Source organism: Amblyraja radiata, chromosome 27, assembly GCF_010909765.2.
Source record: "Amblyraja radiata isolate CabotCenter1 chromosome 27, sAmbRad1.1.pri, whole genome shotgun sequence".
In the NCBI taxonomy this organism is placed as follows: domain Eukaryota; kingdom Metazoa; phylum Chordata; class Chondrichthyes; order Rajiformes; family Rajidae; genus Amblyraja; species Amblyraja radiata.
In genome coordinates, this window is record NC_045982.1 from 73912 (window position 1) to 86629 (window position 12718).

Consider the following 12718-nt stretch of genomic DNA (forward strand, 5'->3'; position numbering starts at 1 on the left):
GGAAACTACCTTGAGGAGCTTCTGCATGATAACCTGGAATTGGGATGTTTGATCATCAGCAACCACAGTGAGGTACGATTGCAAGGATTTGAATATTTTCCCTTTTTAATGCTCCTTCTCTTCCAGTTTGACAAGTCACTTTGATACATACTTGGCCAATGGTGCCTTAACTTCAAGGTAATTCGCTGTGCTTGTCTCTGGAATTCATTGCTTTTACTTGAATTTTACTTACACGCCTGGACAATTTTCCACATAGTCACTGTTGTAATTGTTATTGAGTCACACAGCACGGAAACAGGTCTTCGGCCTAACTTGCTCATACCGATCAAGATGCCCCATCTACACTTGTGCCGCCTATCTACATTTGGCCCATATCCCTCTAAACCTTTCCTATCTATGTAGCTGTCCAAATGTCTTTTAAATGTTCTGAATATTTTTCCTGGAGTTGTAAGTTGTCCTGAAGCACAGATATTATTACCATACCTGGGATGTTCACTAATCCCTCTGGGTTTATTTTATGAATCCAGTGCTCATCCATTTGTGGTACCTTGCACTGTGAAATGACATCCAGCTTCTTTAATGATGATCTCGGGAAGAAGTCAAGATTCAGCGTGTACTTCTTACTTATGGCTGAGTGCTGAATGTTTCAGAACCAGAGAAATTTGAGAAGTGCGTTGACCATGATGCCTATGTGCACACATGAGCATTAGGCCCGTATCCCTCCATGCCCTTCCCATCCGTCCAAATACGTTGTAATTAGATCTACCTCCCCTGCCAGCTCATTCCACATATTCACCATGCCCTGTGGAAAAACTTACCAGATCACCTTTACATTTCTTTCCTCTCACCTTAAACCTGTGCGGTTTAGTTCTAGATTCTGTTGCTGTGGCAAAAGATTCTTAGTACCTATCTCATCTATGGCTCGAAGATCATCCCTCGGCTCTGTACGTTCTAGCTGGAATAAATTGAGCCTGTCCAATTTGTCCTTATAACTAATATCATCCATTCCAGGCATCATCCTCATGAATCTCTTCTGTACACTATCTATTGTTACCACATCTTATAGTGTCGTGGTTTGGACAACTGCAACATGACATTTCAACTCTTGCATTCAGTGCCCTGGCCTATGAAGACGAGCATACCAAATTCCCCTTTCACTATCATATCCAACTGTGTCGCCACTTTCAGAGAGCTTTGGATTTGCATCCAAAGGTCTCTGTCCCAACATATTTGACCTTCCAAAATATATTGCATCACACTTGTATGGAATAAATTCCAACTGACTACTGCTTTGCCCAACTTTCCAGATGATCTTTTTCTGTTTGGGACAATTGACTTTGCTATCTGCAGCTCCACCAACTTCCTTGTCTGTGGATTTACAAATCCTATCCCCTTCATTCTCATCCAAGTCAGTAAACGACAAAATACCAGCACCAATTAACTGCAGTGCACCACTTGTTATAGACTTTGAGTTGGAGGGGAAAACCCAGCCTATTTTGGATCTTGTTTGCCCACATGTATCAGATGCATGTGCATTAACTTTTTAAGTCATGTGGGCCTTGTCAAAAGCGGTACTATAGACAATAGGTGCAAGAGTAGGCCATTCGGCCCTTCGGCCCTTCGAGCCAGGTGCTGTCAGGTGTGAGTTTGTGCCATCTTGTTGGTTGCTTGAATACACCGCATAAGAATTTGTGGGATTTGCTTGAAACCAGTATTTAATTATTTCCATTTCTAAATAGTTAGTGCAAATAAATCATGTTCCTCTGAGGGTTTATCCACCAATGGATAATATGTGTAAACTGAAAAAGGAAAGCCTGTAATTAAAGGCAGAGAATACGGACTTTGGCTTGTAAATCGTCCACTAGCTTATTCATCTTTGATTTCAGCATTAAAAAAAATCAATATCTGGGTAATTGGTATATGCATACAAATTCTCAATCTTTATTTTTCATCCCAAGAAAATGATATATAATCAGTAATATGTTAATATATTTGTGTTTTTACAGAGTACACAATATTATGACAAGAGGTGGTCGTGTGAGCTTTTTATCTTGGTTTGGGTCAGCACCTGTGTAATACTCACAAGGCACCTCTTACCACCACGCTATTGTGACCTGCTACACAAAGCAGCATCACATCTGGGTTGTTGGCAGAAAGTAGATCCTACACTCTGTTCCAATGTACTTCAGCACCCGTAAGTAACTTAAAATCTCGAGCACTGCATTCTTTAGTTTTACTAAGTTTCTGTTTAAAGTATTGATGAGGTTCATACCTTTTTGCCTTTTATCCAGATTTGTATTGTTAATCTGAGTATGTAGTGCCATGCTAAAACCATTAACACAATACCATGCAGTCTACTTTAAACAGTTGAAGATTTTGTCCCAAAAAAATGACTGTCTTCTAGTAATGTAGGATAAAAAGGATTTTTTTTACTTTATTAATGTACCCTATTAAATTTCAGCACAGCATAAGTTCTAGGAGCAGAATAAGGACATTCAGCCCACCAGGTCTACTCAGCCTTCCAATTATGGCTGATCTATCTTTCCCCCTCGACCCCAAAGTTGTATTGCATGAAATTTGGAGGAAGGCATTGTGGAATTAACACCACCCTGCAGTTCAGGAATCAAATATTTTTGTGCATTCCTAGATTACTGGCGTACATCAGTAATAAGGCTTTAAGTTTGGAATAGAGACTGTAATAGAAGCTGGTTATTTTTTACTTTGGATATATATTTTAAGAACCACCCAGTGATTGCTTTTATTTGTTCCATGCTTCTAGCTGGTCAGAAGAGTATATGTGGCCACAGGGAGTATTAGTAAAACATAATAAAAATGTATACAAAGCCATGGGAAATTACAACGTGGCAATTCCTTCAGACGTTTCACACTTCAGATTTTATGTAAGTATGGATTAGCATCCTAAGATAATTTTTTATTATTATAACAACTATATTTGTAATCATTTGATTTTAAGAATTCCCTACTTTGCATTAATTTTAAATGTGAAATGTTCTTTGTCACAAAGCACTGAATCAGAACCTGCCGGCTGACCTAACCAAACTAGTCCCTTTTACCTGCACCTGGCCCACATTCCTCCAAGCCTTTCCTATCCATGTACCAGTCCAACTATCTTTAAAATGGTTATTTATCCGATTTAAATTAAATTACAAGAAGTCATAATCATACAGTACAGAAACTTGCCCAGGGTGACCAAACTGCTAACACTACACTAGTCAACCTGCCTACATTTGGCCCACAACACTCCTTGTCATGTCCTGTCCATGTACCTGACCAAATGTCTGTTAAATGTTCTTGTAGTATATGCCTCAACTACTTCCTGGCAGCTCATTCTGTATATCCACCGCATTCTGTGGAAAAAGAAATCTCTCGGATTCCTATTAAATCTTCCCCTTCTCACCTGAAACCTATGTCCTCTGGTTCTTGATTCCCCTACTCTGGATAAAAGACTCTGTGCATCTACTCTGTCCATCCCCTCATCTTATACACCTCTCTAAGATCACCCCTGATCCTCCTGAGCTCCAAGGAATAACTAGGCTGACCAGCCTCTCCCCATGGCTCAATCTCATGGGTCCTGGTAACATCCTTGTACATCTTCTCTGCACTCTTTCCAGCTTAACAGCATCTTTCCTACATCAGGGTGATCAGAACTGAACACAATACTCCAAATGTGGCCTCACCAATACCTTGTCCAACTGCCATCGTCCATCTACACCTCCCATTTTGCAGCACATTGGCCCACATGATTAAAATCCGGTTGCAATCTTAGACAAACCTTTTCACTGTCACCAATTTTATTGTCATCTGCAAAGTTACTGACCATGCTATCTACATTCTCGTTCAAATAGTTCACATAAATACTGAACCATAGTGGACCCAGCGTCGATCCCTGTACAAAGCCACTTGTTGCTGGCTTCCAGTCTAGAAATCTGTCTCTACGACAATGGATCTGGTATGCCTAACAGCTTGGAAACATATACAATACAATACAATACAATACAATACCTTTTATTTGTCATTTGAACCTCACATGAGGTTCAAACGAAATTTGGTTTCTGCAGCCATACAAAAAAAGAACCAAGACACACACCAACACAATTCAATTCACATAAACATCCATCACAGTGAGTCCTCCTCACTGTGATGGAAGGCAAAACTTAAACATATCTCTCCCCTGCACTCCCCTCTCCCCCCCATGTCAGAGTCAAAGCCCCCGGCGGGCGATGTTAAATTTCCCGCAGCCATTAAAGCCACGCCGGGTGATGCAAGGCCACGCACCGGGTCTTGGTGTTGGAGCCTCGGCGGGCTCTTGGTGTTGGAGCCCCGGCGGGCGCTCACAAAGTCCCGCGGCCATTCCAAGCCGCGCGGGGCGGTGATGTAGGCCCCGCTCCAGGTAATCTTCAACCCCGCAACTCGGGCGGGAGAAGTCGCCGTTGCGGAAGCCCCGAAAAGCGGTCTCCCACCAGGGACCCGCGGGCTCCCGGTATTACTGTCCACAGACCTGCGGTAGGAGCTTCCGAATCTCCGGGTGTCGGGTCACAGCAGCGCTCCACCCGCTCCGGACTCGGCCAGCTCCGTGATGGTGAGTAAATCCGCAGCTCCGCGACTGGAGCCCCAGGTCATTCCTGTTGGAGGCAGCTCCACGTTGCAGCCCCAACGACAACGGAGACCCGACAAAGAAAAGGTCGGGTCTCCCGTGCAGGGGAAAGACCTTAAAGTTCCCCCACCCCACCCCCACACACATACCCCGACAAAAAAAACAATAAAAACTACATAGAACAAGACAGAAAACAATAAAAAGACAGACGGACTGCAGAGGCTGCTGCTGACAAGAGTCGCGCCGCCCACATCAGACCATATCAGATCCATGCTGATCAGTGGACCCTTTTTCACACCATTCATTAGAGTTAGGGTCTGAAGAAGGGCCTTGACTTGAAATGTCACCCATTCCTTCTCTCTGGAGATGCTGCTTGTCCTGCTAAGTTACTGCAGCATTTTGTGTAAGCTGTCTAAATGTTTCTTAAATGTTGAAATAGCACTTGTCTCAACTACCTCCTCAGGCAGCTCATTCCATACTTCCACCACCCATTGTGTACAAAGGTTACCCCTCGGATTCATATTAAATCTTTCCCTCCTCACCTTAATCCTATGTGCTCTGGTTATTCTCGACTCCCCTACTCTGGGCAAAAGACTGTGCGTTTACCCAATCTATTACACTCATAATTTTGTACACCTCTAAGATCACCCCTCATCTTACTGTGCCTCAAGGGAAAAAAAAATACTATCCTGTTCAACCTCTCTCCATAACTCAGGCCCTTGAGACCTGGCATCATCCTTGTAAATCTCTGCACCCTCTCCTGTTTGACAACATCCTTTCAATAACATGGTGACCAAAACTGAACACAATACTCCAATTTGTGTCTCACCAACGTCCTGTGTAACTATAACATGATCTCCTAACTTCAATACTAAACGCTCTGACCGATGAAAGCAAATGTGCCGAAAACCTTTTTGACCACCTTTTAGATTAGTGACACTAATCTACACCTATCTACCTGTGACATCACTTTCAAGGAAATATCTCCCCTCAACCTTCGAAGTTCCAGAGAAAACAATCCAAGTTTACCCAAGAAAAACACACAATGCCGGAGTAACACTGAGTCAGGCAGCATCCCTAGAGAAGCTGCATAGGTGATGTTTCGGATCAGGACCCTTCTTCAGATACTGCCTGACCCATTGAGTTACTCCAGCATTTTGTGTTTATCTTCGTTATAAGGATCGGATAGGTTGAGAAGGATATCGGCCAAACTCAGACAGGTGGGACTAGTGTAGATGGGCAGGTTAGCCAGCAAGAGTATGTTGGTGCCAAAGGGCCTGTTTGTACGCTGTATGACTCTATAAGTATATAAAATTAAAAGAAGCATAGTACGGGTAGATTGTTAGAACGATTTTCCCAGGGTGGAAATGTTCAACATGAGAAGGCATAGCTATCAGGTAAGGGGAAACGTTGAATGGAGATGTGCAGGACACTTTTTTTACACGGATGGGAGGGGGTCTTGGAACGTATTGCCAAGGGTGGTGATGAAGACAGATATAGTGGCTTCTAAGAGGCTTTTAGATAGGCGCATGAAAGTGCAAGGAATAGAGGGATCTGGGTCATGTATAGACAGATGAGATCAGTTTAATTTTGCAATATATTCAGTACAAACATTGTGGGCCAAAGGACCTCTTCCTGTGCTGTACTGTTCTGTCACCTATCCATGTTCTGGGGGGATGCTACCTGACTTGCTGAGTTACTCCAGTACTTTTGGGGGGGTTTTGTAATCCAGCATCTGCAGTTCCTTGTTTCTACATTTTGTCTCCTTTCTAAGCTTCTGAGGCATAGTTGAAGTCCAGACCAAAGCAATGGATTATGAATGGAGATGACTGAGGTAAAACCTCCAAATCCAACTGACTGATAGAGCATGGAAATTGGCCATTAAGTCCACCATACCCACACCAACCAGTAGTCACCCGCTACATCCAGAGTTGGCCCATGGCCTTCAATACTGAGGCGCTTGTCTTGTCTAGAAAATTGTCTTCCTGGAAGGAAACACAGGGTGATGATGGAAGCTAGGATTAGGCCTGTGACTAATAACTGACTGGTGATGTGCCTCAGGTTTGTGCTCAGACAATTTCTGTTTGTCATCTGTATCAATGATTTGGATGAGATTTGGATCAAGGCATGACTAGTAATTTTGCAGATGACACTAAAGTGGGTGGTATTGTAGATAGTGAAGATGGTTGTGAAAAATGCAGCGGATCATGATCTGTTGGATAGGTGCGCTGAGAAATGGGTGATGAAATTTAATACAGAGAAGCACGAGGTGTTGCATTTTGGTATGTGCAACCAGGGCAGGACCTACACAGTGAGTGGCGCAACCTTTGGGGAGTGTTATCGAGCAGAAGGATCTTGGAGTGCAGGTACGTAGTTCTTTGAAAGTAGCGTCACAAGTGGTCAAAAAGATTTTTGGCACATTGAACTTCATCTGTCAGAGTACTGAGTATAGAAGTTCGGAGGTCATGCTGCAGGACACTGGTGAGGCCACATTTAGAGTTGTGTTTAGTTCTCGTCACCATGTTATAGGGAAGATGCTAACCTGGAAAGAGTACAAGAGAAGAGTTACGAGGGTGTTGCCAGGACTCGGGGCCTGAACAATAGGGAGAGGTTGAACAGGCTAGGACTTGGAGCGCTGTAGGATGAGGATCTATGAGAGGATTAGATAAGGTAAATCCACAGTCTTGTACTTAATAAAGGGGATCAAGAACCAGAGGACATGGGTTTAAGGTGAGGGGAAGAAAGATTTAACAGGAACATGAGAGGCAACATTTTTCGCACAAAGATGATTGTTGAATGGAATGAGCTGCCAGAGGTGGTGGTTAAGGCAGGTACTATCAGAATGTTTAAGAAACTTTTGGACAGGGACAGTGCCCTCCATAATGTTTGGGATAAAGACCCATCATTTATTTATTTGGCTCTGTACTCCACAATTTGAGATTTGTAATAGAAAAAAATCACATGTGGTTAAACTGCACATTGTCAGATTTTAATAAAGGCCATTTTTATACATTTTGGTTTCACCATGTAGAAATTACAGCAGTATTAATACATAGTCCCTCCATTTCAGGGCACCATAATGTTTGGGACACATGGCTTCACAAGCATTTGTAATTGCTCAGGTATGTTTAATTGCCTCCTTAATGCAGGTATAAGAGAGCTCTCAGCACCTAGTGTTTCCTCCAGTCTTTCTATCACGTTTGGAAACTTTTATTGCTGTTTATAAACACGAGGACTAAAGTTGAGCCAATGAAAGTCAAAGAAGCCATTATGAGACTGAGAAACAAGAATAAAACTGTTACAGACATCAGCCAAACCTTAGGCTTACCAAAATCAAGTGTTTGGAACATCATTAAGAAGAAAGAGAGCACTGGTGAGCTTACTAATAGCAAAGGGACTGGCAGGCTAAGGAAGACCTCCACAGCTGATGACAGAAGAATTCCCTCTATAATAAAGAAAAATCCCCAAACACTTATCCGACAGATCAGAAACACTCTTCAGGAATCAGGTGCAAACCACTGGTTAGCCGCAAAAATAGGATGGCCAGGTTACAGTTTGCCAAGAAGTACTTAAAAGAGCAACCACAGTTCTGGAAAAAGGTCTTGTGGACAGATGAAACAAAGATTAACATATCAGAGTGATGGCAAGAGCGAAGTATGGAGGAGAGAAGGAACTGCCCAAGAACCAAAGCATACCACCTCATCTGTGAAATACGGTGGTGGGGTGTTATGGCCTGGGCATGTATGGCTGCTGAAGGTACTGGCTCAGCTATCTTCATTGATGATATAACTGCTGATGGTAGTAGCATAATGAATTCTGAAGTGTATAGACACATCCTATCTGCTCAAGTTCAAACAAATGCCTCAAAACTCATTGGCTGGCAGTTCATTCTACAGCAAGACAATGATCCCAAACATACTGATAAAGCAACAAAGGAGTTTTTCAAAGCTTAAAAAATGGTCAGTAATTGAGTGGCCAAGTCAATCACCCGATCTGAACCCAATTGAGCATGCCTTTTATATGCTGGAGAGAAAACTGAAGGGGACTAGCCCCCAAATCAAGCATAATCTAAAGATGGCTACAATACAGGCCTGGCAGAGCATCACCAGAGAAGACACCCAGCAACTGGTGATGTCCATGAATCGCAGACTTCAAGCAGTCATTGCATGCAAAGGTTATGCAACAAAATATTAAACATGACTACTTTCATTTACATGACTTTGCTGTGTCCCAAACATTATGGTGCCCTGAAATTGGGGGGGGAGGGGGGGGGGGGGGGGGTCTATGTATGAACACCGTTGTAATTTCTACATGGTGAAACCAAAATGTATAAAAATGGCCTATATTAAAATCTGACAATGTGCACTTTAACCACATGTGTTTTTTTCTATTACAAATCTCAAATTGTGTACAGAGGCATATAAATGATGGGTCTTTGTCCCAAACATTATGGAGGGAACTACATGGATAGGAAAGGTTTCGAGGGATATAGTAGGTGGGACCAGTTGCAGGTGGGGCAAGTTGGTCAGTGTGGGTAAGTTGGGCCGAAGGGGCTGCTTCCACGCTATATGACTCTGTGACTATTAAATACTGTCAGCAACTCTGCATCCATCAGTTTTTCAATGTATTTCTGGTGCTCGCCACTCTGGGTGAAGAAGATCCCCCTCAGATTCACTACAAATCTCTTGCCCCTTATGCTAAACCTATGTCCTGTGATTTTATGTATCCCTGATATGGGGAAAATGTCTTACATTCCACCTGAGCTATACTGATGATTTTGTGTAACAATCATGTCCCCTCTGAATCTCCTCAAGGGAACACTGACCCAGTCTCTCCATTCCCTCCTCCATCCCAGACACCATCCTGGTGAATCTTCTCAGCACCCTCTCCTGCACGATCATATCTTTCCTAAAAGTGTGATGAATAGAACTGCATAAGGATCGCCAGCTGGAGGCATGTGTGGTCAGCAGGTGTTATTGTGGGATCTCAGCTGGACAAGAATGGTTCTGTTCCTATTCAAATTAGGCCAAAATTTGTCATAACGTTTTTTGGGCTTCTTTACGACCCGGTGTGGGGGGGACCGCTGGGAGGGAGGGGGGAGAACAATGGGGATCCAGAGTGGGGGGACAGCCGGGAGAGGGGAACAAAGGAGGACCTGGTGCGGGATACTTTAACTTTGTCAGCACCCTTTATGTGGCGACTATTGCAAACCTTTGCAAGCAAAGAATTTCGCTGTGATTTGTCACGTGACAATAAAATATTCAATCAATCAATCATAACGTAATATTTCTGCTCATTTTCGTCTGTTATGTTCGTTATGCATGCTGCAAATTTACTGCTTGCACCAATGCTACTAAATGATGCGTTCATTCAAAAAATGAAAAATATGTAGCAGGACTGAAGTTTGCTGTACATGTGTCTGTTGAGTACAAGTTCTGTTGTATTTTATCTCTGCAGTTTTTCTTCAATAAACCACTGAGGATCCTGAATATTCTTATAATTATAGAGGGACTCGTCATCCTCTATCAGTTGTACTCCTTAATATGTTCTGAAAAGTGGCATCAAACAATATCTCTTGCATTGATTCTTTTCAGCAATTATTATGCCTTCTTTAAACTACTTCGAGACAGAATCGTTCTGGGCAAAGCATATTCATATTCTGCAAGTGGAAATTCGGAGAGTAAAGTAAACTAGATATGTTGCCCCTTATCCCACAATGTCTATTAAAATGATCAAGCTTTGTATTTTTTGTTACAGTTTTTGTGTAACTTGCATTAAAATATTTTTGTATGTCAAACAGCCATTATTCGTTGATCTTATGTGTTTAATGACTTTCTGAAAAAGATAATTAAGCTTGCTCTGCTTGTCAATAAACTCTGCTGATCTGCTAATTCTAGCATTGACCATGAAAAAAAAACTGCTTATGTTGGAAACCTGAAGTAAAAACAAAGTATGAAAAACATTTAAGGTACACAAAATTGCTGGAGGAACTCAGCGGGTGCAGCAGCATCTATGGAGCGAAGGAATAGGCATTTGGCAGGTCAGGGAACATAGTGAAAAGAGACAATTCTAAGTTTCTCTTTACATTGCTGTATGACCTCCTGCATGTTTTCATCTCTTGTTTTCTACCTCCCCATAGTTATTCTGATACATATGACTGCAAATGTGGACAGTTACGTGGATAGGAAAGGTTTAGGGCAAATGGGACTAGTGTAAATGGGGCATCTTGGTCGACATGGGCAAGTTAAACTGGAGGCTCGTTTTCCATGCTATATGGCTCTGGTATTATTTTGGTCTGTTTTACCCATAGAAGACAGTTGTGGTGAAAGGTATTATTCTGGCTGGATGTCTGTGGCCAGTGGTGTTCTGCACGGATCTGTGGTGGAACCTCTGTTTGTGATTTGTACAGTGTCCTCAATGTTTGGGAGAAAGACCCATCATTTATTTATTTGCCTCTGTACTCCACAATTTGAGATTTATAATAGAAAAAAATCACGTGTGATTAAAGTGCACATTGTCAGATTTTATTAAGGGGTATTTTTATACATTTTGGTTTCACCATGTAGAAATTACAGCTGTATCTACATAGACCCCCATTTCACGACACCATAATTTTTGGGACACAGCAATGTCATGTAAATAAAAGTAGTGTTTAGTATTTTGTTGCATATCCTTAGCAGTATGTTTGGGATCATTGTCTTGCTGTAGAAAGAACTGCCAGCCAATGAGTTTTGAGGCATTTGTTTGAACTTGAGCAGATAGGATGTGTCTATACACTTCTGAATTCATTATGCTACTACCATCAGCAGTTATATCATCAATGAAGATAGGTGAGCCAGTACCTTCAACAGCCATACATGCCCAGGCCATAACACCCCACCACCGTGTTTCACAGATGAGGTGGTATGGTTTGGATCTTGGGCAGTTCCTTCTCTCTTCCATACTTTGCTCTTGCCATCACTAATATAAGTTAATCTTTGTCTCATCTATCCACAACACCTTTTTCCAGAACTGTGGTTGCTCTTTTAAGTACTTCTTGGCATACCGTAACCTGGCCATCCTATTTTTGCAGCTAACCAGTGATTTGTATCTTGTAGTGTAGCCTCTGTATTTCTGTTCATGAAGTCTTCTGCGGACAGTGTTCATTGACAAGTCCACTCCTGAAAAGTGTTTCTGATCTGTCGGGCAGGTGTTTGGGGATCTTTCTTTATTATAGAGAGATTTTTTTCTGTCATCAGCGGTGGAGGTCTTCCTTGGCCTGCCAGTCCCCTTGCGATTAGTTAAGCTCACCAGTGCTCTTTCTTCTTAATGATGTTCCAAACAGTTGATTTTGGGAAGCCAAAGGTTTGGCTGATGTCTAAAAGTTTTGTTCTTGGTTCTCAGTCTCATAATGGCTTCTTTGAATTTCATTGGCACAACTTTGGTCCTCATGATGATAAACATCAATAAAAGTTTCCAAAGGTGTTGGAAAGACTGGGTGCTGAGAACTCTCTTTTACCAGCATTAAGGAGGCAATTAAACACACATGAGCAATGCCTGTGAAGCCATGTGTCCTGAACATTATGGTGCCCTGAAAGGGGGGGGAGACTATGTATAAACACTGCTGTAATTTTTCATGGTGAAACCAAAATGTGTAAAAATAACCTTTAATAAAATCTGACAATGTACACTTAAACCACATGTGATTTTTTTCCTATTACAAATCTGAAATTTAGGAGTTCAGAGGCAAATAAATAAATGATGGGTAGACAAAAGTGCTGGAGAAACTCAGCAGGTGCGGCAGCATCTCTGGAGCGAAGGAAATAGCCAACGTTTCGGGCCAAAACCCTTCTTCAGATAAATGATGGGTCTATGTCCCACACATTATGGATGGCATTGTATAAATTACATGGACGTAAATGTAGATGGTTAGTCAGTTTGAAGATGACACCACAATTGAAGTTACAGACAGTGAGGAAGGTTGTCAAAGTGTTGAGGAATAGCTCGTCACAGAAATTGGCAGAGAAATGGCAGATGGATTTTAAGCTGAACGTGAGGTGTTGCATTTTAGGGAGGTTGAATGTAAGGGGAAAGTATGCCGTTATTGACAGGACCCTTAACATC

The 12718-nt window shown here is 42.2% G+C and overlaps 1 protein-coding gene across 5 annotated transcripts in view; it reads left to right on the forward strand.

Moving 5' to 3' along the window:
- Window positions 1-10416, forward strand: part of tmem39b (transmembrane protein 39B) — a 41169-nt gene extending 30753 nt beyond the window's left edge. For 2 of the 5 annotated variants that reach the window (XM_033044791.1, XM_033044790.1), the window contains exons 7-9: window positions 2007-2194; window positions 2780-2900; window positions 10073-10416. In XM_033044791.1, the coding sequence (XP_032900682.1) occupies window positions 2007-2194; window positions 2780-2900; window positions 10073-10309 (546 nt within the window). In that variant the 3' untranslated portion in view covers window positions 10310-10416. Of the gene's footprint in view, window positions 1-2006; window positions 2195-2779; window positions 2901-6389; window positions 6450-7764; window positions 7939-9470; window positions 9689-10072 lie in introns of those variants that run through there. The other 3 variants (XM_033044793.1, XM_033044794.1, XM_033044795.1) reach the window with 3 other exon arrangements.
- Window positions 10417-12718: the final 2302 nt, after the last annotated feature.